General features: G+C 35.8%; 4 protein-coding genes and 1 pseudogene across 6 annotated transcripts; 2 read left to right on the top strand and 3 right to left on the bottom strand.

Moving 5' to 3' along the window:
- Positions 1-4,120: 4,120 nt before the first annotated feature.
- LOC125201418 (uncharacterized) lies at positions 4,121-8,080 on the bottom strand. 3 transcript variants are annotated; one of them, XM_089064051.1, is made up of 13 exons: positions 8,004-8,080; positions 7,007-7,189; positions 6,824-6,904; positions 6,294-6,376; positions 6,102-6,217; positions 5,883-5,993; positions 5,646-5,755; positions 5,244-5,553; positions 5,081-5,158; positions 4,948-4,998; positions 4,781-4,858; positions 4,515-4,592; positions 4,121-4,404 (listed from the first exon to the last, which is right to left on the bottom strand). In XM_089064051.1, the coding sequence occupies exons 1-13, from the start codon at positions 8,063-8,065 to the stop codon at positions 4,360-4,362; spliced, it is 1,386 nt and encodes a 461-aa protein (XP_088920177.1). In that variant the 5' UTR covers positions 8,066-8,080; the 3' UTR covers positions 4,121-4,359. The 3 variants fall into 3 exon arrangements, with proteins under 3 accessions (XP_088920177.1, XP_047955468.1, XP_088920176.1); XM_048099511.2 differs by having other exon boundaries at positions 7,007-7,178; positions 7,902-8,028; XM_089064050.1 differs by lacking the exon at positions 8,004-8,080 and having other exon boundaries at positions 7,007-7,212.
- Positions 8,081-8,821: 741 nt separating this feature from the next.
- On the bottom strand, positions 8,822-13,296 carry LOC125200702 (calcium-transporting ATPase 1-like). The gene is made up of 7 exons (XM_048098439.2): positions 12,806-13,296; positions 12,550-12,604; positions 10,527-12,466; positions 10,128-10,286; positions 9,722-9,893; positions 9,319-9,617; positions 8,822-9,239 (listed from the first exon to the last, which is right to left on the bottom strand). Exons 1-7 carry the CDS (start codon positions 12,977-12,979, stop codon positions 8,991-8,993), a joined length of 3,048 nt encoding a protein of 1,015 aa, XP_047954396.1. The 5' UTR covers positions 12,980-13,296; the 3' UTR covers positions 8,822-8,990.
- A 6,231-nt stretch (positions 13,297-19,527) lies between these two features.
- LOC125199659 (dirigent protein 21 pseudogene) lies at positions 19,528-20,356 on the top strand (annotated as a pseudogene).
- A 1,917-nt stretch (positions 20,357-22,273) lies between these two features.
- LOC125202238 (mitochondrial outer membrane protein porin 2-like) lies at positions 22,274-25,270 on the top strand. Its single transcript, XM_048100600.2, has 6 exons — positions 22,274-22,435; positions 22,509-22,576; positions 23,644-23,754; positions 23,849-23,935; positions 24,023-24,231; positions 24,793-25,270. The coding sequence occupies exons 1-6, from the start codon at positions 22,390-22,392 to the stop codon at positions 25,097-25,099; spliced, it is 828 nt and encodes a 275-aa protein (XP_047956557.1). The 5' UTR covers positions 22,274-22,389; the 3' UTR covers positions 25,100-25,270.
- Positions 25,228-26,611, bottom strand: LOC125202236 (Galactose oxidase/kelch repeat superfamily protein). The gene has a single exon (XM_048100599.2). The coding sequence runs from the start codon at positions 26,408-26,410 to the stop codon at positions 25,316-25,318; it is 1,095 nt and encodes a 364-aa protein (XP_047956556.2). The 5' UTR covers positions 26,411-26,611; the 3' UTR covers positions 25,228-25,315.
- Positions 26,612-26,931: the final 320 nt, after the last annotated feature.

Genomic DNA, 26,931 nt, shown 5'->3' with positions numbered 1-26,931 from the left:
TAGATATTATTATTATTATTTAATGTATTAGTGTTAGTAACTAGAATTCTCTAGTTTAGTCAAGGTCGGTTCATAACCGACTTAGATGTCTTATAAATAGGCATTGCATTAGGCCATTTTGTAGTATGAGTAAAGAAGAGAGAATTGAGTTAAGAGTGTGAGAAAGAAAGAGTCGTAGCTCATAGATAGAGAAGAGAAATCTTTGTAGTGTTGAAGCACATCCTTTGTTTGTGTGTATTTTGTATAATCATTTTGTGAGAAATTCATAATCCCATTTATCTTCCATATATTATCCTTGTGTGTTCCTATATTTTGTGTGTCAAATATCCAACAATAGTTTCATCATTGATGAGCATTTCTCTAATATAGTTTTCCAAAATTATGGATGGATCGTTTTTTATCCATTTCATTGTTCTCTCCCAGTCGCTTTTAACGTCGGTTCCACTTTTGTCTGGAATGCTTTCTGCTATCTTCGCCCATTCATCTTCTCCAAATTTCGTGTGTCCTTCAACTAATTTCCATTCTTCTTCATCGCTCCATGTTTTGTTTCTGAATAATTATCAGAAGAAACTGAACTTATTTACAGATAGAAAATGATGAGGGCAAAAAAGATAGAAAATGATGAGGGCAAAAAAATGTTTGCCTTAGCTTTGGGAAGAAACAGTATCCTTTAAAATTACTAGTACTATTATACTATTATTCAAAAAAAGTCACTTTTAATAATAGATTAGTTTTTTCTTATATGGAAATATATTATTGATAGCAACCTTTAATAAGCATACCGGTTGTTTTTTTTTTTCCAATAAGTGTTTCCCTCACTTTAATGGCATGAATACAGGCCATAATGATAAGTTTATTAAACTACCAAGCACTAGTTTAACAATAATAACTTACTATTCTTCAAGCCTACAAAACATGAACCAATTGGCTTATTACTCTGAATTAAATACTAATGCCCAATTTCATTTATTAGAGATAGCAACAATAACACATGATGTTATCATATTGTATATAATACTTTCACAACCTATAACTTAGTAGTAATAGCAACCTTTAATAAGCTTACCTGTGTTTTGTTCCTTATGCCCAATAAGCTCTACTCCATATTTAATAGCTTAACATTCAGGAAATAAATACTTCAATGCCCTTAATTAATTTCATATATTAGAGAAAGCAACCAAAAAAATAAGTTTCCTTTTCCTGATTTTCAACACATGATCATATAGTATATCTGTATAGAATACTTTAAAAAATACTAAAAAAACAAAGATATAGATGAACATAGATGATTTTGCCATCGGTCTTTACACTGCCTTCTGTTTCTTTGCTCCATAGATTTGGCAACGGTAGCCCATGCTTCATGTTTGTGTACACCAACCAAGCTCTCCAGTCTCCTGCATCGACTCAAATTCGAGTTTCCAAAAATAAATTAAAAATACAAAAGAAATTGGAATGGAGCTAAATATATATACCTGTCTTCAGATTCGGTCCAATTCACCTTCTTTCTTTTTCTCTTTTTTGTAACTGCACCACCTGAATTGGAATTGAGATTTTCACTTACTTGGATTATGGGAGTTTGATGCTGTTGAGCAACATAGACGACGCCGTTTTGATCGATCGGAGGTTGAGTTGGAGAGTTTGCAACTCTCATGGTGTTATAATTCATTTAGGTAGGAAGAGATTTTTGTGTTAATGGTGGCTAAGAGAAATGCTGAGGGAAGTGAAATATTTTGAGAGATAATCCATGCAGCGAAAAATGGTTGGTTTTATTTATAGTACTTTTATTGCAAACCCCAATTAATCCAACTGCTTCCAAGTTCCAGCCAATCTATATTTATATTTATTTATAGTAAACTCTATATTGAGAATTCAAATTAATATCTAAGGATATGAATGAAATGCACCCAATTTAAGTAATGTGAATAATTACCCCCTACACGGACGTAAAATTGTCATGTCCGCCCGCCTTGTTTGCCTCCGACATTCCCCAAAAGACCAAAACACTAGTTATGTTCGCCTCAATTCAAGCTAGTACTCCATTTCCGAAACATGGATCCGCCACTGTCTGATTATGATTTTAACATTAATTATGGGTACTGAATGAATTACTAATAATAATTTGATGATTAACATAACTAATTGAATTGATCCAAGCTTAAAGAAGACTAAGTATATAAATAGTACTGATTACAATTGCGACATGAAATATACAACTAGTTATATGCCTATTATTAAGCAACTGCATATAATAATGAGTTCTCGGCAGTAAGTTTTTGAATGATACGGCGATATATTTTGGTTACTTTACATAAATATTGAAACGTTGTATTGTATAATATAGTCTATAAATGATGACCTAATTGCAAAAAATTTCTCCAAGACATAAATGGCATCCATAAAAACAATGATTCCGTACGTTCAAGCTTAAACTCATTTAGCACCTTCATTACATATTGACGAGAGGCCGAGCCTCGGCCGCGATGAGGGCCGAGAGGAGATGGCCGCTGCAGGCCCGCAGCCAGAGAAGGTGGCGAGTGATCACCGGTGAAGAGATGGATCAGGGTTAAACATGAATAAGTAACTGGGCCGGGTTTCAATCAGTTGGGCCGAGATATTCATTTAGTGGGCCCTATTTTATTTTAATTAATCAGTGTAGCTCTTTGTAACTAAATGGCGTGGGCCCATTTATTTTATTTCAATGTTGGATTCGGGTAAAGTAATCTCTTTGTAATTAAATTTTTAGACACGTTAAAACAATTTATTAAAATTGGAATATAATCAAATGCAAACTCTAAACTATGATCTGAACCGTTAGAAAATGTTAGCAGATGACAAACTAGTAGCAACAGAAAATGTCAACAGTGTCAACGGTTTATGTTGCGTTGACACTATGTTGACATTTTCTATTGTTATTATTTTGTCATCTGTTGATATTTTTTAATATAATAGTTTGGAATTTGTATAATATATGAGTTTACATTTTATTTCTACTATTAAAATATGTACCAAAAGCAACGAGTGTCTTTTCCAATCACTTTCTATAGTTTAAATTTATCCTTGAAGACAGTGGCGGATCCAGGAATTTTCATTCGGGGGTACGAAAATAATTGTAGCACTTCAAAGCCTCAAAATTTAACCGATCTTTTCATTTTCTTCAATTTTTTTCTCAGTCAAAATTTATGGTTTTATTTTATTATTAAAAACATAACAAAGATAAGAAAATTAAAAAGATAAAAACTAATTATATATTATACTGTAACAATATGAAATTAAAATACGTTAGATTATTTTCAAAAGGGTTAAATTGATGAATGATATTAAAAAATTTGAAATAATAGAATAATAAATATATATGTGAATTGTGTAGCTACCGAATGCATTAGGATATTAAATAAACAGAAGAATGAAAATATAAAAATGCATAAGATATACTCCCTCCGTCCCACATTTGGAGTCACTTATTGTTATGGCTCGAGTTTTAAGAAAAAAGATGTAGTGTGTAATAAATGAAGTGAGATGATGAAGTGTGTAATAAATGAAGTGAGATGGTAGAGTGTGTAATAAATGAAGTGAGATGATAGAGTTGGTTGAAGGTGGGTCCCTTTTGACTTTTGATTTTTATTTTGGTTTATTTTAATGTAGATAATGGCATTTGGATGTAATTTTGATGAAGAATGGGGTAAAATTGTATGGCCAAATATAGAAAATTCTAAAAGTGACTCTTAAATTGGGACGGACTTTTATGGCAAAAAGTGACTCTTAATCTGGAACGGAGGGAGTACTAATAAAACAAAAAAGAATAAAGATGTGTGCATAGAAGGCCTATTTTGAAATCCATATTAGAATAGTATATAAAAAAGATAAATAAAGCCTTGAATAAGAAAAGTGCATAAGAACGACGGTGACAGGTCTTGAACTTGGGCTTTTGCTGTGTAAGAGGTGTAAGAGGAGCTGTTTACCACTGAACCAAGTGTGACAATTGTTAATAGGTATATCTAAATTCATTATAATCACAAATTTTGGGGGTATAGTGGTACCCCCTTTTTCCCACGTGGCTCCGCCACTGCTTGAAGATATTGAGTTTCTCCTCACAATGGATGCATGTCATTACACAAAATAATAGTAAAAATAATTGCTACTGAATTTTCAGCCTTTTTTCATTTCATTTTCATTCAAAATGCAATCAATTTAGATTGCTTCATTACAGTCAATCCTAACACCTCAGAAGATGCAAATCCTCTTTCATTGCATTGCTGGGTAGACAAAGCTTACATAAATACTACTACTACCAACTTTCTTCAGGCAGTGTGATGGCTACGCAGAGATATGCTCCGCCTCTAAACATCCAAGCTTCTCGTTTCAAGCATCGACAAGACCAACCGCATAGTAACCATCATGCTTCTCCTGCACATTACAAAATAATTAAGAAAACTGTGTTGATGCTTTTGAAGAGGCAAAAGAACAAACAAAAGACGACAGTGAAGAAGCCGGAAATGCAATTGAAGTAAACGAACCTTGGATATCGTTCGCTGCTTGTTAAGAAACTGCGTCCGAGCCTTGTTGAGAGCCGAGTTAGGTGACTTGTACATCCTCTGTCAAAAAAATATGAAGACAAATAATAGATGAAACAGAAAAAACAACCAAATAGCATATGCTGTCAAACTGTAGCCAAAAAAAAAAACAATTGTTACAAGAACAGTGTGAATGGTAAAAGCTGAGTAGACTATTGATGATCAATAAGAAGACATAGAAGTGAGAATGCGATGATCTAACAACACACCTTTTCAACTGCAGACATGCGGTGATCAAGCTTTATCTCTGGAGTGAAATCAAATACATCATGAAGAAATGGATTCTCCTGTTAAAACAAGACAGATGGAAACGATAACATCCGGTAACATAGAGATATAAGACATGGAAACCACTAATTGGAAGTTAGAAACTTACATGCATGTGCTTCACAAATCCACCAGCAAGAAAATGCTTGAGAAAGTTCAGCTATTGAAGAACTCGAAGATATCAGAAACGCTATGATAAGATTCACAAGTTAAAAAACAGCTCGAAAAAAAAGAAGATAGACCTGTATCATTTGAGACCATGAACTTGTATGTAACAACTCGTGGCCAATCTTTGTTGAGGTTTCTGGGGCGTGGCCATTCTGATATTCCAAACCAATGAAGTTCGGTATTTCAGCAAAAGAATTAAGTGGAGTACTACTGTATTAGACAATGGCGTTCGCATACCTCTAGAAAATCCACAACATCATGTAATTTGTTCCTCTGGTTATTCAGATCTTTCTTGGCGGAACCTTTACCACCTGCCTCAGCGGAGAGATCTTTCATTTGATTAATGACTTTAGTCTTTAATCCATTTACGAACATTATTTTCCGAGAACTGTCCCCTTCAATACATGTATGATGACCAGAGACTTTCGACTCCCCACAGAACTTCTCCGGGCTCCCCTTCTCGAAGATCAATGCAAGTGCTTCACCAGCAGCAATGCGAACTGACCTGTCGTTCTTGTCCAGTAGAGTGGAAAGGAAGGACAGTGAACTGAGATATTACAAGAATACATCAGCATTCTCCACGAAGGAACGTGTAGTAATATCTAAAGAGAGTTAAAACTATGGTTGATCAATACTAACTCTTGCCAAGTTCTGGGGTTGAGTACCCTTTCATCCACTGTGGTAAGAAGAAATGACCACGCGGTGACCACCATACTTATCACAGCTGCTGGAGGTTTAGCAGCAACAACCTGTAATACAAAGATTGATCGTCAAAATACAAAAACAACTAAATACCAGCCTCTAAAAAACACCACCATTTTTGTACATAAGAGATAGTAAATCATAATGAACCAGTTGAGAAACGAAGATGCATACATTGGAACCCAATTTCGGATGAGCTACTTGCCACATTATTTGCATTGATTTCTCTGCATGCTCTGCTTCTTCTCCACCAACAAAAGTTATAACAGCCAAACATGCAAGCAACTGTATTTTGAGGAAAGGAAATCAAGAAAATAAGAAAAAGGTTGAAATCGGGGGATAAAACGAATGCAAACAAGTGGCGCCAAGTGCAACCAGCTTTATTTCACGTACTGATAATATTATAGATGTCTCGAATGTTGATTTAAGAGCTTCTGATATTGGAGAGACCGATTCTTCCAAGATTTCTCGTGCTTTCTCCCCAGAACCAGCAGTAAGTGCTAGAAGCCCTAAAAGAATAAATGGCTGTCAGGATATACCGAACATGGAAATAAAAGCTGAACATTTAAGCGCCATAGCAAAAACCTATCACGTGGCATGCCAAGGCAACCTCCTTCGGAGAACCCTTCTTGATTGAATTTAAGCACTGATGCAACAATGTAGCAAACCTAGATGGAGAAAAAAATAGCATTATGAACTTCTATATTGAAGCTAGATATTAGGGTTTACATTTACAGTAGTATGAACCAACTTTCCCTCTTCTCTCAACGTGCGCGCACACACGCACAGCTACATCAAAGGTAGGATTTGGGGAAAAAACATTAAGAACAAATAATGGGTTAAAAGACCCAATTTGGTTATCAGATTATCAGTTAGTGATTTGGTCAATAAATGAAGCTCTCTTGGAGTGACGCTATAGTTATTCTAAAAGTAGTGAACATGTTAGGTAACACGAGAAACTAGTAGATAATATATATGCCAAACAGAAGCATTCATTTTCATTTTAAATGAACTAATAACCGATGACTTCACATCCTAACTCGCTAATATTGTCCTGCAAGAAATCAAAGCAATTACGTTTATAGTAAAATCGATAAAACCGAGACAATGCATACTTGTGTTCAGTGAACTCATGTTGTATGCTATTGTTGAAGACTTCAATAGTTGACGCCAAAGCATTTTCTCTAGTGGAACCTCTGTGGGAAAAAGAACAAGAAAAAAGTAAATGCATTAACGATATATTTTCTGTTGCTGTTAAAGAACCTCAAATATTATTTACAATGGCCAATTGTGCACACCTCTTCTCGTATAAAGCATCCAAGTATAGATCAAGCAAAGACTCTGTATCAGCCAGCACTTTCTCCGCACCAGAGTACATTACATTGTCGGAGTGCTTAGTTGGTGATGACAAGCTCAAGCTATTTAGATCATCGGAATCCAGCATTGCAGAATTCCTTTTTTGAGAATTTCCTAATGTGTTCGTGGACATTGACTAAAGCAATTAGCTACTACACTTAACCCCAAGACAGAAAGGCATAAATTTCAGAAAGCAGCATCATACAGAAGATACCTCGATGCAAAGAAATAAGTCTTTGAAACGTGAAAACTTAAAACTTACCCCAACTAGATATCAAGAAAAGAAAAGGATGTAATTTGATAACCAGATTTACATGCTCAGCATTCAACCGTAACGACATATAAAATTTGAAGGCCACTTGTATATGATAGTATACAATACATACATAGATTACTTATGCTATATGGTAGCATTGAAGTAACAACAAAGATGCATTTGAGGAAATTGAACAAACATGTATTATGTCAAAATCTTGAATGTCAACAAATAATCTTCCTAAGTTCAATTGAAGCAACATATATAAACGCAGCAACAGCAACAAAATCTGAAAATATCCACAATGATTCCCACTTCCAAAAGCAATAAAGAACAATCTATCAAGATTTGGTAATGTCCAGATCAATATACAAGCTTAAACAACCAATGCATATATAATAAATTAACCCTGAATTGATGAATTCCAACTGCAATCAAAGAAACACAAAGCTCAAAACCGTTATCCATTCCGCAATAAATTTCCAATTAAAAACATACTCCCGTAACATAAAGATTCCATTTTTATCTTGGTAAAAGGGGGATGATTACAGAAACTGAATCACAGAGTATGAAGCACTTACTTCTCCCCATTGATCCAACTTCAATTACTCCGATCGATGTCAGAAGAAATAAGATTGAATAAACTATTGATCGATTGGAGAATTATGAATAAAATGGGAAATGGAGAATCTGCAATATGAATTATGGATTCCTCCTTGGTGCAATGGATACACAATTTCTCCATTAATATATGTGAAAATTTTCAGATGAATCATGAGATTCTTGCGGTAAGAAATCTAAGGTGGTAATTTTAATTCAAGATGGAAAAAATAAAATTATTTTCACATTTATCACTCGAGATTATATATTCTGTTTTATGGTTATTTATTAATTTATTTATTTTTATTTAGTATAATCTCCTTGTATTTTAATTTAATTTTACTTATTGGGCTTAATTTTATGTCAAATAATACCCTTATGAGCATGGAGTATTTCAACTACTTCTTCCTCGTCATTTCCTTTAGCCTGGATTTTTCATGCTTGTAAACTTTTGTATTGAAAATATAATAGAGGTTGAGAGAGAAATAACATATATGTCCGTGAGAGAAAGTAGAATATCATCTTTGCAAAATAACAGCTGAAAAGAAATATTTCACTTATAGTGGGACATAGAGAGTAAGAGTGATATCGTTCAAAAAGAAGGTAAAAGTTGTACCAATATGTTTATGTCTAGGTTTCTCGTCTAGTGTTTTTATTTTATTTATTTTTTTGAATGAAAGTGTCGTTGTTGAGGGATTAATTTTGAATTTCATTATTTCTAAAAACTTATATTGTGATATTATAATTTTTCTCTCACATTTTTGGTTTTATATTTAATAGAGTATAATTAGACTTGTGTATAATAAGATAGTAATACCAAGATAAATAATTATATATGAACATATAAGGGTCAGAGATAATTTTAATACTATAACTGAAATGTGATAGAGCAAAGGCCATCGACGCTCGAAAGCAAGAAGTATATTGATAAGATAACTTCTCAAACCGAGCCTACGTTAGAATTATCGTCCCCAAATCAACGACGAAATTACACGCTTTTAAATTTACAAATAATGAAACCCTAATCTCTAAAGCATAAACGCCATACTCCTAATCTAAAAGGCTGGTTTTTACCTTGACCCTACCGGGATCATTTTGATGGCTGCAGCAATCGGCATGCCCAGAAGCCCGATCAATACGCTTGCTAGCCACTGCTGCCACGTGAGAGGGTGCGTGTTTGCAAACGTGCCCAGAAACTCCACAATAATGGCTTGGAAGACGACTGTGGAGCTCAGCACTCCGACAAAGACATAGTTGTCGAGTATGCCTTTGAACACGTTTATCTTCTCCATGTCTCTCGAGTTTATCTCGTTGAAAGCCTGCACCAAGCACGGACGTGCAAGCTTGCCACTGAGTTACATGTGGTCGATGGACACAAGTTAACTAAACGAAGATTACCTGGCAGAAGACAAACGAGTTGAATATGATTGTGTTGAGAATGAGGTCGGAATTGTCTCCATGGAGGCTGAACGCTGCCTTTCCAGCCGTTTGGAGGTACCAAATGACGACAAACTGGTAGATAGACTGCCCGAATATGTTCCTCCACATGGCGTTGCTGATGAAGTTCCCTTTCCTTCCGACTGGAGTTCTCTTCATCAAGTCGTTGGTGGGAGGCTCAGTGGCGAGTGCAAGTGCTCCGAGCGTGTCCATGATCATGTTCACCCATAAAAGCTGGACGGCTGTGAGAGGCGTTTGGCCTGAAAGCGCGAGACAGCAGCAGAAAATTAGTTGTCAACATTGTCCAATTTAGAAATCAATCCATATGAAACAGAATGGTGGTAAAGCGAATGGTGTTGTTCACCTGTCAAGCAAGCAGAAGAAAAGTTGACGATCAGCGCGACCACATTGACCGTGAGCTGAAACTGGACGAACTTTTGAATGTTCACATAAACAGAGCGGCCCCACTTTGCAACAGTCACGATGGTGGAGAAATTATCGTCCAAAATTATAACATCGGCACTCTCCTTGGCAACCTGGCAAATATAAACCGAGCAGTAGGTATATCACGGTTCGTACTTCTAGTTTCATTTAATACGACAGTAAAAGGTGGAGTAATAAGAAAGAAGCATGTCTGTGACTCAGAGTTTTACGAGCAGCTCATCAAGTTGTCGTTTCGCTTTGATAGTGTAGAAGTACAGAAGTAGAATTTCAATAGGACTACTTAACAGAACCAACTTCATAAAGCTGTCATAGATTTTAAGAAATACCTCAGTTCCAGAAATTCCCATTGCAAGACCAATATCTGCTTCGTGAAGTGCTGGGGCATCGTTTGTCCCATCCCCAGTCACTGCAACGACCTCCTGAAATGTGGACCGAAGATGCCTGACAAGGGTATGCTTATCCATTGGTGAAGAACGCGCCATTACCTTCAGAAGAAGAAAGCGTGTATTACTAATGAATGCTATATCACCAATATCGACTAATCTATCTAAGATAAACGTGTTCGCAACCAGTAGTCAAGCCAGCTATGGCGTTAAATTGTTACGACTAACAAGATGGACAAACGCTGAAATCTTCACCCGATGCTTAAAATTACTAACTATCATCAACTTAAGAAAAGCAATGCAGTAAAGTCACTAACAGTATATATTAAATCTAAGAGCTACCTGTAGTTTAGGGATGATCTCCTGCAGTTCCTCGTCACTCTTCATTCGGAAATCTGGGCCTTCAATTGCAAGGCCATCATCAGTCAGTATTCCACATTCTCTAGCTATTGCCTTAGCTGTGTTAATGTTGTCTCCTGTGACCATTCGCACCATAATTCCAGCCGACCTACAGATTGCAACCGACTCCTTGACTCCAGGACGAACGGGATCTTTGATTCCCACAATTCCAATCAAAGTGTAGCCCTCAAAGGAAACAGGACTATCAGCCTTGTAGTCACCTTCAATATCCTTATATGCGAGGCACAGAGTTCGCAGAGCTTCGTTAGCAAATTGCTCGATTGTGTTATTCAGATAACTATACATTTTTTCATCTAGAGGAACAACCTCCCCAGCTGAATCCAGTGTCTTGTCACACGCAGACAAAATAATCTCAGACGCGCCTTTGCAATGCGCCTGAAAACAATCTCCGGGTAATTCCAAAACTATCCCCATGCGCTTCTTCTCAGAGTTAAATGGCTCGACTTTGACAAGCTTCGATGCCAGCCTCTCCGCCTTGAAATCTCCACCGAGGAAAAGGCCAAACTCAAGAAGTGCTGCCTCAGTGGGCGTGCCAAGGACTTCGATCTTCCCACCCTCAGTTAGAACAATATCACCTCCTGTGTTGTTGAATATCGACTTCTGAATCATTGTAACAACAGAATCCGGAATGTCTGAGCAGAAGGCAGATTTCTTCATCGAGCTACTGATTTCTTTTACTTTCCCACAAAAGCATGCTTTCACAACTGTCATGTGATTAGTAGTAAGAGTCCCTGTCTTGTCACTACATATAGTCGTGGCTGATCCCATCGTCTCACAAGCTGCTAAGTGACGGACAAGTGCCTTGTCGTTCATCATCTTCTTCATGGCAAACGCAAGGCTCAACGTAACAGCTAAAGGCAGACCCTCAGGGACAGCAACGACAACAATTGTCACTGCAATAGCAAAGTATTCCAGCATCTCCAGTGCCTCGTCAGCCGACCAGCTCCATACGGTACCTTGAATCATCTTCTTGCTAAACAGCCCTTGCACAAGAACAGCAAAAGTGATAACAGCAAAAAATAGCCCAATTTTCCCAATTATCGTTGCGACTCCATTCAGTTTAACTTGCAAAGGGGTCTCGTCATCACCACCTTCGGAAAGAGTAGCCATTAGTTTCCCCCATTGAGTTCTCATCCCAACGGTAGTAATAAGCATTTTGCAAGATCCATCCTGCACTTTAGTCCCAGAGAGAAGAAAGGGATTCTCGGCTGATACATTTACCGGCTCACTCTCTCCAGTTAAACTAGACTCGTTGATTAACAACGAATAACCTGAAACAAAGAGTCCATCAGCCGGGACCTGATCCCCGATAGCAAGATGAACTATGTCACCCGCGAGTAAATCAAATATTGAAATCTTTTGCCTGTACCCATTTCTAGTAACCTGCACCGTAATCTTTTTCTTTTCCTTATCCAAATCTTTGAACTGCAACGACTGTTTATAGTCACTTGTAGCAGTGACGAACACAACAAGAAGTATACTCGCTACAATGCCAAGCCCGTCATGAGCACCCTTTGGCCATCCCTCTGTTGCAATGCCAACAATCAGAGAGACCACAGCACAAACAGCAAGTATCATAAGGGTAGTATCTTGCAGAGCTTCCCACACAAAAAGCCAAAAGCCCTTAGCCGGGCTCTCCACAAACTTATTAACCCCATAAACTTCTCTTCTACGACTAAGCGCCTCCACAGAGTTATCAATACCGTTATCGACTGAGGTTGATAGCTTCCCTACTAGAACCTCAACACCACCATGAACTTTCAACTTCCTCATGTTATGACCCTCAACAATCGACCCTAATTCGTCTGCATCTATCTCGAAACCTGCCCCCTTTACATCCTCAGGCACACTGTAACTTATACCTGAGGCATATTCGGGTAGAATCAAACACACAACAGCGAAAAACCGGAACAAAATCACACGATGCGCGTAATAGAAATCTTACTCTGAATAAAACTAAGAGCAGCTTGGGAAACTAACACTGCAACTCTAAGCTTCTCCTGCAAATTTGCAATACAACAACATCAAACACTCTTCATGCTTCATTTTAATCTAGCTTACTAATTAACCAAATTATCCACTTCAAATCACTAGCAAAAGAGCTCAATAAGCCGAATTAAACCGAATCAATCGCAAACAAAAACCTCATACTTCAAATTAAATGAGAGAGAGAGAGAGAGAGGGAGAAGAAGCTATTTAACCTGATTGGATTTCTGGATCTCACGAACTTCGAAACGCTTGGACAGATTAGCAGTGAAGCGGAATCTCCTCTTCCGATTCTTCACCAACCAACAAGCATTCCTCCATCGCTGCAGCGCCTCCTCGGTGGAGTTCTTCGGCTTCACGTCGGAGAAATCCTCCAAATAGCTCCCCATCGCCGCCGATCGAGAATCTCAGCTGCAGATTATGAAATGGAGCAGTTTTGCTGCCTTGTTTGGGGAAAAATATTGTGCAGCGGGAGTGATTTGAAAAGCTAGTATAAAAAAATGCGTACTACTTCACTATATAGTAGAAGATGGTTGGATTGTTGACAGCAGTCGTCGGAGAAGGCAAAGCGAGTCAACTGGAAACGATTGATTCAAAGTTTCGGACTAATTTCTTGCGAAATTCCAACTGGAAACTGAGCTGCTGTTTCACTACAGACTTACAGTTATGGAAATCTGTTGCAAATTGCAACAAAGTTTTTGACGCGTTAATATAAAGGTATTTGGAATCCGAATCAAAAAATCACATCCATTTTCAAATAGAATTATATATTTTTTTTTTTAAATAGAATTGAATATGATAGTGACGGGAAAATTTCGAAATTCAAGACAACTTTAGCTTAGGATTTTAAGATGTTTCGAGCTTAGGGATATTTATTTTGTAATTTCGATTTTCTTGTTCGAATACGGTTTTATACTTCCTCCTTTCTATGATATTGGAGTCATTTTGTCATTTTAATACATTCTATAGCAGTGGAGTCATTTTTATTTTTTTATTTATTTTTAGTAAAAAGTCAGCACATTTCTCCTTACTTACTTTTTCCTCTCTCTACTTTATTCTATCGACTTTTTTTCTCTCCTACTTTGTTATATTTTTATGGCAAAACACATTATTAGGTCCTTATACTTTAATCAAAATGTTTATTAGGTCCTCGTACAATTTTTTCGTTTTAATAGGTCCTTATACCTTTCTCATAAATTTCATCACATCCTCGTACATTTTTTTCGTTTTAATAGGTCCTTATACTTTGATTATAAATTTTATTAGGTCCTTATAAAAAATTTTATTTTAAGATATTTTTTTACTTTTATTTTAGATAATAATTTATATTTAATTAATTAAATTTAATGAACCTTTTAATTTTATTATTTAACTTATCTTATGATTATAAATATTCAGGGAAACGTATCTTTCAATATAAATATAAATAATCAATTGAAAATTCGGATAGTTATTCTAAAAAAATCTTTGATTTTAATCTTCAATCATCACGGTTAATCTTTTTATTATTGTCTACAACTTATTGAGATTATTGGATAACAAGATGATATTATCTTTATAGACTATGCTAAGTTAAATAATGGAATATTAAAAAGTTCATTAAGTTTAATAAAATTTAGATTATTATCCAAGATAAATGTAAAAAGTCTCTAAAATAAAAGATTGTACAAGGACCTAATGAAAGTTATGATAAAAGTATGAGGACCTACTAAAACGAAAAATCGTACGAGGACCTGATAAAAATATTGTGAAAAGTATAGGGACCTATTAAAACGAAAAAATTGTACAAGGACCTAATTAACATTTTAACTAAAGTATAAGGACCTAAGAATGTGTTTTGCCTATTTTTATTTAATACATTACACACCTCTTTCTTAATATCCGTGTCAAAAAAAATATCTCCACTACTATAAAACGAAGGGAGTAGCCTGGATTTCTGATTTTTGGACAATTTAGTTTAGTCTTGATACATTTTGCATAAAAAGTTGGCATTTCGGATCAATACAGTATTAGAGCATCTCTAAGGGAAAGGGTAAATGGAGAGGAGGTAAATGGATATAACTACCATATTTACCTTTTCTATATAAAAATTTATTCTCTATGGAAAGAGGTATTTGAAGAGGTATTGTACCTTCTTTCATTCTGATAATGTATTTTACCTCTTCTTGATAGAAAAGGTAAAAAGTTAGTTATTTTTGTTTACCTTTACAATTTACCTTCTTTCCTTGGAGTTCATTACTTTTTAAGAAGGTATAATACTTTCTTTCATTATGAGAATGTATCTTTATCTCTTCTTGATAGAAAAGGTAAAAAATTAGTTATTTTTGTTTATCTTTTCAATTTATCTTCCTTCTTTGGAGTTCATTACTTTTTAAGAATGCATAATAATTTTTTTGAGAAAGTAAATGAGAAATATATCTTCTCAATATACCTTTTTTTCCTTGGAGAAACATCTTGAACGAAATCTGAATGCTTACTCCTTTTTTCTAGTCATAAACCTCATTCGAAATATGACTAGTGTAATGTAATTTAATTATTGATACGATGTTGCTCTTCAAATCTGCTTGGAGATTGCATTTATAGAAAGAGTAATTATATACAACTAGGGATATCAACTAAGAGTATAAATTTAATTATTTTTGTTTTTGAGACTATTGTTGAACCGTTTTTAACTTTCGATAAGACAATTGTCGCACTATCTCTTCCTTCTAAAGCCGATGACAATACAATTACACGAGTTTCATTTCATGGACTTGTAATAGTATGATTAAGAATAATGAGCAATTAAGTATGGACAACTAGACTAATATATATGCGACATATATTAAAGGATAGTTAAAGGTAGTCATTTTAAAAGGTACTCCACTAGCATATTCAAAAGCAACAAACACTAGGACATTGTTGCACAAGTTTCTATCGTAGCATCATATTCCAACCTTTATTGTTGTACGAAGTGAAGAAAAAGGTAATTGATTGTTTAATAATTTCAATAAAATAATTATATACTCACTCCGTCCCCTATTAGGAGTCACTCTTTGACCGGGCATAAAATGTAAAGAAAAGTTGATTGAAAAAGTTAGTGGAATGTGAGACCCATTTTTTTATATTGGTTTTATAATAAAATGTGAGTGAATTGAGTTAGTGGAATGTGGGACATACTTACTATTTATGGTAAAAATGAAGTGTGACTCTTAATTGGGGACGGACCGAAATGGAAAAGTGTGACTTTTAATGGGGGACGGAGGGAGTATTGGAGGGAGTATTAAAGCTGAGCTATGCATGAGTAAATCATCTAATTATTATTCCAAATAAACGTGACTCGCGTTGCATAGTGGTTCAGTATTAAACTTTATTTGGACGCAAGCATTTGGATGGGAATTTTTAAATTATAATTGTGGTTCGAAACAAGTAATTTTAAATACTCATATAATTACTCGATCAATTACGATAAGAAACTTCAGTGGGAGTAGTTGATATTCCATTCATTTTTAAATACAGTATATCATTAATGCATTGACTTGAAAGTACGTACATTATTGCGTATGCAAAATATGATTATATATGTTTTTATTTATTTCAAAACACTTTTTATATCACAATTAAAATTTAATATCGATCCTTATTTGTAAATCTGAGACGGACTTGATTGTTACATGTGACACCGAGGCATTTTTAATTAATTAAAGAGGCTAGGAACATTTACAAAACATGTGTTGTGCTAAATATTGTTGCGAATTGCGATAAATAAATTTCATAATCTTTATATCCTCAATTTGTTTTCGAATATAATTTAAGTGTACCCACTTTCTCTCTTATAAAATAATTCATATTTTTTTAGCACATCACATATCAAATTACAATAAATTACATGTAATTTATGAAGATTGAAAAACAATTCCCATATATATATAATATCGTACTATCATCATTCATCACAATATCACATAACAAATCATACTTCATGATAATTAGATGTTCATTTTGTCACACGATAAGCGAGATATTTTTACTAATATTCTTTTATTCCTTTATAACATACATTAAACTTAATTGGGAAAAAAATGTATAAATTTCACAAAAAATCAAAATTTTCTTTTTTCACTCTTTCTTGTGATTTTTGGTTTATTGAAAGCTTTGGTTTCGATTTTCTTTCACAGTTTTTCCGGCGACTCTCATGCCACTAATGGGCTGTGTTCTAGTTGGGCTTTGCTGATTTAGTTATTTGGGCCTCCTTTTCCTTGTATTGGGCCTCATTTTTGTTAAAGGGCTGTATTTATTGAAAAACAATTTGGATGAGGTAGGCTGCTATTTGGGCCATTTTCTCGTATACTACTCCATTCGTTTCTTCATAATTGAGGCGAAACTTTTTGGCACGAAGTTTTAGAAATGAATATTGGTTATGTTAAATAAATAAATAAATAAAAGTAAGAGAAAGAAAAAAGTAGAGAGAATAAAGCGTAAAGTGAATAAAGTAAGAGAGAGTAAAGTAAGAAAGAGAAAAAAATTATCATATATAGAAATGACTCAACTATGAAAAAACTTTCCGAAATTGAAAATGACTCAATTATAAAGGAACGAAGGGAGTAATAATATTGGAGTAATAAAGTATTAATGGAGTATTTGGTTAATATACTATGAAAGTCCAACATAAATGGAACTTCGAACGGTGAGAACATTTTAATTGCATGAATATAATAAATGTAAAATAATAATCAACTAGTGCACTTAATCGTGATTTTTTTTTTATGTCGGATTAGTAATAGTGTTTGTAGATAAGCAAGGGGAGAGAGAATAATGATGGTAAAAGTATAAAAATACACATTAAATAAAAAATATACCAAAAGGATAAAAATGTTATGAAATAATAAATGTCAAGAATAAAGGTCGTGTTTGATATTATTAAAATATTAAGTGGCTAAATTTGTAGTTTTCTCAACTCATTTGATAAAAAAAAAACAAAAGGCTAAACATAAACTTGAAAGCGTGTGATTCTCATGTGTGGGATTCTTACCTTTTGGTGTTGATATGAAAAAGGAAAGGTTTAGTTTAGCCTTTTGAAATTTAGTTTCCTTTTTCTAATGAAAGATTTAGTTTAGCCTTTTTCATATTAAAATCCGTTATATTCACTACGAAAACTACTCCTATTTATTATTGATAGAGGGTATATGGCTTCCCAATAGAAACGGGAGATTAAGACTAACTTTAGATGGGCCATTTCCTTTTTCATATTAACACTTAAATCATCTTTATACAACATGAGAATCACACGCTGTCAAGATTATGATTAGCCTTTTTCATATTAACACCAAAAGGCTAATCAAGTTTTACCTTAATTAGGATACTTATTTTTTTGGACCTTTTCTCTAATTAAAGCTTTCATCCGAAGGAAGATACTAATTTCATACTCCGTTAGTTCCTTATTAATACAGACACTTCTTTTCGGCACGAAGATTAAGAGTGAATGAGAATAAACTAATAGAGATGATGACTCAATTAAAGAATTATTTTTTGCTAACAGAGAAATAACCTAATTATCTTCGAATTTTCTAAAATAGAGAAATGACTCAGTTAACATGGAATTGATGTATTATATACTTCTATAAACTGTCAGAAAACATTTGAGTTACGATGAGTTATATGTTGTATAAAGAAGATTTAGTGTTAATATGAAAATGGAAATGGCCCATCCAAACTTAGTCTTAGTCTTCCGTATCTACTGGGAAGCCATATACCCTCATTCAACACTAAATAGTTTTCGTAGGAATATAATGGGTTTTAATTAAAAAAATAGTATTCCTGTAAAAGAATAAAAAGATAAAAAAAATGGTTGAAATATTGTTAATTGAAAATTAGACACTCCTCATTAGAGGGAGAAACTTATATTATACTATCTGAGAAACTTATATTAAATAGATAGACTAATTTGGTCGTGAATATAAAGGGTTTTAATTGCCCGGTGCAAATTTTAAGAAATTAATTATTCGATTTTGTTAGTAAAAGTGGGGAAAAAAATAGTAGAATAAAGATCCTATTATACTTAATTTTTTATACTTCCTCCGTCCATGAAATATTGTCCAAGTTTGATTCGGCACAGGTTTTAAAAAATGTGAAGAAAAATAAGTTGAAAAATTAGTGGAATGAGTGTCTCACATTTATATAGTACTCCCTCCGTCCCAGAGAAGTTGGCATACTTTGAAAATGACATGGGATTTTAGGAGGTTTTGTTTTGTGTGTTAAATGGAGAGAGAAAATATAATTTTTATATTCATGTGAGAGAGAACTTTTTCCAAAAAGGAAATATGACATCTTTTGTGGGACAAACTAAAAAGGAAAGTGTGCCATCTTTTGTGGGACGGAGGGAGTATTATTTATACAATAGAATGTGAGCGTAAAGAGTTTGTGGAAAGTGGATCCATTTACAAAAATAGAAAAAAAAAACAAATTGGATAACTTTTCACGGACGGACCAAAATGCAAAATTGGACAACATTACACGGACAGATGGAGTAATAATTTCTAGTGAAAATGAGTTAGTGAAGTAATTAACCGACCACTTCAAAATCGTTCGCCCACAGGGGCAGACAGTTGATTCCCGAGGGGCAGAATTGCAAGAATGACCAAAAATCGATTCCCACTACTGCCGTGTAGTTGCAACATCTCTTAGGCACAAATGTGAGGTGTCCTTTTGGCAGGATAACGGGTTACTTCCCTCCCCCTTAGACGGTCGCACCGTACCCTAATTGAACATCCCTCACAATAATATCAAAACGGGATGTGGAGGACCCTTTGGGTTGGATTTTCAACCTTTTTTTTGCAAGAATCTATCAAAATCGTTCGTTCTTTGTAAAACCCTAAATTTATTACTAGTAAGTATAATCCAATCCTTTTATATATACATATACACAATCACCCTTACTCAACACCTCCAAATCTCTCACTTCAATCTTCCAAGATGAAGAATTTTACAATAGGTTCTATGTTGATTATCTCCTACCTCCTTGCCACCGCAACCGCCACTGCTGCCGTCCTGGGCCCTTGGGTCCAAACCCTCACCAAGGGGAACAAAAAAATCACAAAGTTCCATTTCTACGTCCACAACCTCGAAGGCGGCCCCAAGGCCAACACCACCGTGTACGTCGTCGCGAACGCCTCCATCACCTCCACTTCCCGCGCCAGCTTCGGGCGCCTCGAGGTCTTCGACGACCGCGTCACGGCCGGGCCAGACATCAACTCCGAGCAAGTCGCCCGTGTTCAGGGCACGGCCGCCAACTCCGACCTCCACGCCACCGCCATTGCCTTGAACACCAACTTTTATATAACGTCGGGAGAGTTCAACCGGAGCACGTTTGGCATGACCGGCCGCCTTCCGTCGACAGAGCCGGTCAGGGAGATGCCGGTGGTCGGAGGCACCGGCGCCTTCCGCCTTGCTCGGGGATATGCCGTTAGTACTGTTTATTCGTTTGATTTCGCGACGGGTAATTCTGTTTTCGAGTATACAATTTATGTCATCACTCCCTCTCACGAGATAGTGTGGACGGGCGCTTGAATGATTCTCTGTCTATCCTGATGATTCGAACTTCTCATATATTGATTGGAGGAGGAGCATATTATCAAACTACATGTTGAATTCGTATTTAACATGTATTTGTTTCATATATTTTGAATATGTAATTTGTTTTAATAAGAATCGTACATCAATATAAGTATATAACTATCAAATTAAAGGTAATTTTACAAGGATTGCAACGAGATCTTAATTACATATGTTTCGACGACGTTCTGCTAATGAAATTTGATAATTTTTATTTCAGTTTTTGTATATGGTTGATAATCAAATTTTTTTTTATCAAGAAATACATCAAAAAATTTTAATATATGCATGTAAAATCTCAATAAAGCTGTGTTGATATTTTCGTATAGTTAATGATATAAAATTTGAGTAGGTATGTCACTCATATGTCAGTATGTGCGGAGGCATGCAAACAATAATAAACTAAGGAATGGTCATGTTAATTAATTGTGGTTTATTAGAAATTTCTACTAATAATTGGTTTAAGTAGATTATAATTTTTAGTCTCTAATTAAAATTTAATTATTCGATAAGGTACAAGTATCTCAATTGGATCCATTAGTCCAAATTTTATACTACGGTTTAATTAGATGTAATGAGAGCTATTTTTAATCAACTGAGATCAGTTTTGTTAGAAGAAAATTTTGGCCCAATTGACCCCTTGCCATATGCTATGCAGTATGCACAGATAACCCATTCACGCGATTTATAATGAACTTTATATGGCCCAATGGAATATTCAAATTTTATAAACATTTTTTATATTGCAATATGCCAATAATCTAGTCCTTCGAGTTCCACTCGATTTTAAAGTAAAACATTTTTTATTTTGTACACAAAATTTTATATAGTGTTGTAATGTTGTTTCAAGGTAAGTAGAGAAAGAATAAAGTAATAAAAAAAAAAGAATAGAGATGGTGATATTTTTATTTTAAGAAGTACTTCCTCCGTCCCATAAAAGTTGAGTCGTATTCCTTTTTAGTCCGTCCCAACAAAGTTGAGTCATTTCCCTTTTTAACAAAAGACAAAACATCTAATCACTCTTACTTTATTCCATCATTTACTTTACTCTCTCTTATCTTTCCTACTTTTTTCATCTCTCCTATTTATTTAATATAAATTCTTAATCTCCGTGCCCAAAAGTTTTGTCTCAACTTTTATGGGACAGAGGGAGTATGTCATTTAGAGTGAGACATCCAAAAAAATGAAAACGTGTCACTTAGAGTGAGACAGAGAGAGTATAAAGTATGCTGACAATTAAAATCAAGTCTATATTTACATACTCTCTCTGTCCCAGAAAGTTTATCCCACTTCCTTTTTTGTATTTGCTTGGTAAAAATAATTATAAATAGTTAAAGTTGAAAAAGAGTAAAGTAAGAGAAAAAATAATGTAGATAAGAAAGACTATTCTCTACATTATTCTTTTTTTACTTTATTTTCTCTTTATATTTACTATAAATTAGTATTATTTTTGTAAAACGAGTGAAAAAAAAAATGAAACAAATTTTCTAGAACGGAGGAAGTATTCCTTAGCAATTAATAGTTTCATTCATCTATTTATTTGTTTGATTTGGCGGTGATGTGCATAAAATTGGATTAAAGATCAAAGTTCGTAACTAGAATTGTGGTTTACGGCCTAAATCAGAATTGTATTTACAGTAACCAATATATGATTACGTTTAGAGATTATTCGAAGTGTAATTTTATATTTATAATAATATTTTTATTTTCAGCTTAAGAAAATATAAAAAAATTAAAGACAAAAAAAAACATACATACATCATTTTAAATCGAAACTCGAACCATCAGTTTGAACTGCCAAAATCCTTGCCGATATAGTTTTGTTTCCGGCAAACCGGAACCCGAAGTTTCGGTCCAAAACATAGTAGTACATGATTTTCAATACAACAATGGTCTTGTTTCGTGTTCACCAATCTAAAATCATGACTCATTTTCATTTCTTATACACAAAGCCAAAAAAAAATTACTCATCACTAACAAACCGTAACAAACAAACAACCATTTCAATATTCCACAATATTTACCTGAAAAGGCAGAAAATTAACCGCACTGTATATTATTTTTATTAAGAGGAAAACATAAAGACCACCGCAGTGAAAAACGGAAAGAAGGAGCAATTTCACCCGCGCCACAGAATCTCCGGTTCTTATTTAGGGGTACAGAATCTCCATCAGAATCTCAATAAAGAAGAATAAAATCGCCGCCGAAGATGACCGGACCCGGCCTCTTCTCCGACTTCGGCAGCAAAGCTAAAGGTCTCCCTCTCTCTCTCACTCATTTTTGCGTATATACATACACGTGTGCTGAGACACGCATCGTATGCTGCAGAAATTTTGTTTAAGGACTACAGCGATGATCAGAAGCTGATTATTTCTAGCCAGAGTGATACCGGATTGGTAAGCTACGGCAGACGAATGAATATTTTGTTTGTGTTTCTCGTTTGTAATCGAATGCTCTGTTTTCGGTGATGTAGTTTTTCAGTAATTGTGAAATCCGAGTTATGAGTTCTGAATAGATTTATTTTGATTGTTTTTTTTTTCTGATTATTGTTATCATTTACTGTTTGTTACTCATAAAGGTGTGTATGCGTGATAATTTCGTGTGTGTTTGGTGTACTGAATATGGTTCTGATCAAGCATTCATTGATTTCACTAAGTTTTATCTAATTTTTCTAGGAAATTATCACTAATTGTTCTCATTATGAAGTGGAGGCATTTGGTTTGCTGATTATTTAGTTGACGGCTCATGTGTGAACTTGAGCAGCTGAGCATTTGTTTAGATATGTGTGATAGGTTGATAAGTTCCAAACATGTGAAAATTTGAATTTTGGAGTAATTATTGTTGAATTGAGTTGCTATTTGACTGGCGTTGCAACAATAAGAAATCAAATGTGAAACTTCATGACTTAGAATTGTAATTTGGTTCGACGTATATGTGAAACACCGGCATGTGTAATCAATTCGTATCGTGTTTATCATCTTCTATGAGTAGCAGTCTCACTTCGCATCGAGTAATTTACTTATTGTTAATAAGAGAATCTTTCTCTTTCCAAAAAAGTTGCCAGAGTTGCTGCATTTTTTCAATTTGAGTTATTTTCCTCCGTGATTATATTCACCTCGATTTGCATTTAATCTGATCCTTATCATAGTCGAAACGAATTGGGATAATGTTATTTGCTTACATGTGCTGTCGAACAAATTCCGAACACTATTTTAAGTGTTGGAGACAAAACTTCCTTAAGAGAAAATAGTGTTGATGAACCTTGCTTTATAACTTTATTTGAAGCTATGCTTCTCTCTCTATACGGTCATCTCTACATTCTATACTGTGAAGCTCTATTGCTTTTCTGTACTGATTTTTCCATGCAAACCTAAAAAGATCTTTGTATTAATAGTTTTTTTTGTATAATTGTTGCTTCTGTATGACATAACTGTCATTTTATTTATTTGAAATCAATTTCCAGGCCATAGGTTCGACTCTAGCAAAAAAGGGTGGACTCTCCAGCGGAGATGTTTCTGCAAAATTCGCATTTAGAAATGGTGCCATTGATGTCAAGTTTGACACCGAATCAAATGTGTGTTCCTTTCTGTATTCCCACACTAGTTGCATAACTTGTTATTTCCCTTTATATAGCATGCATTCATTTTTATATAACCTCGTGTATGTAGATATCGACAACCCTTGTTGTGACCAATATCTTCCCATCATCTAGGACCATTGCCTCATGCAAATTTCCAGATTATAACTCTGGCAAGGTACTAATGCTATTTAAAACTATGATAACTTGTGGATTTTACCATCCATTTATTTGCTAATGGGTGATACACTTTTGGGCTTTGCAGATTGAAGTTCAATATTTACACAATCATGCAAGTTTAAGTACAGCTGTTGGTCTCAACAAGTCTCCTGCTATTGATGTTTCAGCTACTATAGGTACCCCTAGTGTAGCCTTTGGTACAGAAGCAAGTTATATTGTTTCTTCTGGAAATTTCGCTAAGTACAATGCCGGATTCAGCTTGAAGACACCCAATGCTGTTGTTTCTGCTATTCTGTAAGCTTCTTACTCTGATGTAGTTAAGGCCATTTTGCTTATAAATGAATTTGATTTTTAATGTCAAGTTCTGAAAAAACTGATAGCCCATTTCATAAAAATGAACTTTAGAATGGCAATGATATTTTGGTTGTACTTTTTGGCCAGTTATTTGTATGGAGATAAATTGTGTATTAGAATAAAAAGATATACAGCATACTGCCATATTGAGATTTTGTTATGTAGAAACCTGCCACTTCAAGTTTTTGATGCTTTATCGTTAGGAAGAAATCGATTCAGCTCTATTTTGATTTCAACTTAGCACCATTTTAGTGAAGCAGAAGTTGGTTTGAGTTATTTTCTAACAAAATTGCCTATGTGGCTTAGTCCTCTACGATCTTGTCATTTGCCTTGCCCAGTTTTGAATTTTCGCAATCATCAGTGCTGAGTTTTTGTGTGTTTTATGCCTGCGGTGCACTTTGGTTAGTCTTAAATTTATGCAGGTGATCAATAATCCACTGGGATTTGTATCTTATAAATGACTGCTTGAATGGCACATCTCTTATTTCTTGCTACCTCCAGGTTTGACAAAGGAGATGCAGTAAGGGTGTCGTACTTGCGCCATCTGGACCAGCTGAACAAAGGGGCTGCCGTGGGCGAGATTGCCAGAAAATTCTCTACGAACGAGAACACGTTAACAGTAGGATGCTCTTATGAAGTCGATCCACACACAACTGTGAAGGCAAAACTCAACAACCACGGCCATCTTGCTGCCCTCGCCCAGCATGAACTGAAACCCAAATCTCTCCTCACCCTTTCTGGCAGTTTCGACACCTTGGCCATGGAAAAAACTCCGAGGTTTGGCTTGACACTCTCTCTCAAGCCCTAAACAGTACATCATGCTTGTCTACTTATACAAGATCACCCCAGCAATACCTTAGTTTTTATATAGTTAGATTTTCAATTCAGAACTCAATTCTTTCCTGTACATTATTCTGTAAATTTAAAACAAATATGTTGAGTTACTGATATAATACATGTATATATCTCATACCAAATATCCATATACTCGAATCTATAACATAGAAACAAAATTGAAGAGTTTTTATACAGAGGCATAGAGCTGAGGTGTGAAGGAGAACCACCTGAATCCACAGCTCCATTTGTCAGGCAAAGAAGGGCACTTAGGCAGCCAATGCCAGGTTCTTCTAGAAACTTTGTAGTATAATATCTCAGGCCATGTGTAGCAGCACACACAGAGTAAACCTTGATGCCAGAAACAGTAGACATGCTCATAATTATGGTAGCAAACAGATAGAAATTTCCTGCACACCATTTCTGGCATTGTTTCCACCTCCACCCACCCCTCCCCCAGCTCCCACAGCTTAATGCTCCTCGAGATCCCGCTCGCCCCGACCCCACCAACCAGGTACAGCTTCCGGTCCCCGTCCCCAGCCAGCCGCGCGAACGCAAGCCCATCGGGAAGATCAATAAGCGGCCTCTCCCACTCGCCGCTCTCCAGCCGGAAGCTCACAATGTGGAAAGGCTCGGGGGTCGTGAAGAGAATCCCCCCGCTGTAGAGGACGCCCTTCTGGTGGTGGTTCTCGTTGATGATCGAGGCTGGCTCGGGGCCAGGGAAACGCGCCCATGAGCTGGAGGAGGAGGAGTAGACGAGGGCGTGGTGGAATGATCCGGTGGTGGAGAGCATGAAGAGCTTGTATCCGTCGGTGGCGGAGGAGGGGGAGGAAGGTACTAGGGTGGGGAGGTCGAAGGAGAAGGGGAAGGTGGGGAACTTGATGCGGCGGAGGGAGCGGGTGAGGAGGTTGCAGACGAGGAAGGAGGAGGCAGAGGGGAGGGAGAAGCAGAGGAGTCCGTGGGAGGAGGAGAGGAGGAGGGAGTAGGGGGGCATGGGGGGGAAGGAGAGGGGGAGGGAGCACCAGGTGTTGAGGGTGGTGTTGAAGATGGGGGAGGAGTGGTGGAAGTGGGGGTGGGAGAGGAGGAGGAGGGAGGAGAAGGGCGGCGGTGAGTGGGGGAGGGAGTGGCGGGAGATGAAGTAAGGGGTGAAGGGGAGGGAGTTGAAGTGTTTGCAGGTTGATCGGAGGGCGAGGAAGGTTTTGAGAGGGAGGAGGGAGAGGACGTGTTCGAGGAGATGATCGGGAAGCTTGCTCCATATCCGACCATCCATATCCATGGTTGTCATCGCCACCGCCACCTCTCTTGCTTAGGAGTCAGTCAATCTCCATGTTATGTTCTAGAGAGAAAGATGGAGTTTTTATTTGGGAAATTAGAAGAGATTGATGAAAACCATGCTGTGGTATGAAAACAGGGGAGATTTTGTTGACTAGCAGAGGTGATGACAACTATGTTATGGTATGAAAACTGGTGAGTTTTGGTTGACTATCACAGATAGAGAGAAATAGGCTATTTTGTTATCCTTATCAGTTATCATCATATAGATTAGGCTTAGTTTAATAATTGTAGTAACTAGTTAGTTTGCTTTTAATGACTGATAAATTAAAGCAGCCAGAACTCACAACCACCAACATAGTTCGTTAATTTAGTTCAAGTTAGGACTGTGGAGTATTCAAATATTTTTCAATTTATTAGCAATTATATGACGTGTGATATCAGCTAGCCAGCAAATGTTCATTATAGAGAAAGTAAAAAAAAGGAACTAAATAAGGCTTTACTATGTCACAATTATTAATGGTGTATAGGGTA

Source organism: Salvia hispanica, chromosome 2 (assembly GCF_029641045.1).
Source record: "Salvia hispanica isolate PSC_SH4W2 chromosome 2, Shi_PSC_v1, whole genome shotgun sequence".
Lineage (NCBI taxonomy): Eukaryota > Viridiplantae > Streptophyta > Magnoliopsida > Lamiales > Lamiaceae > Salvia > Salvia hispanica.
Note: the sequence above shows the minus strand (reverse complement) of the source record. Positions and strands in the feature narration are given on the sequence as shown.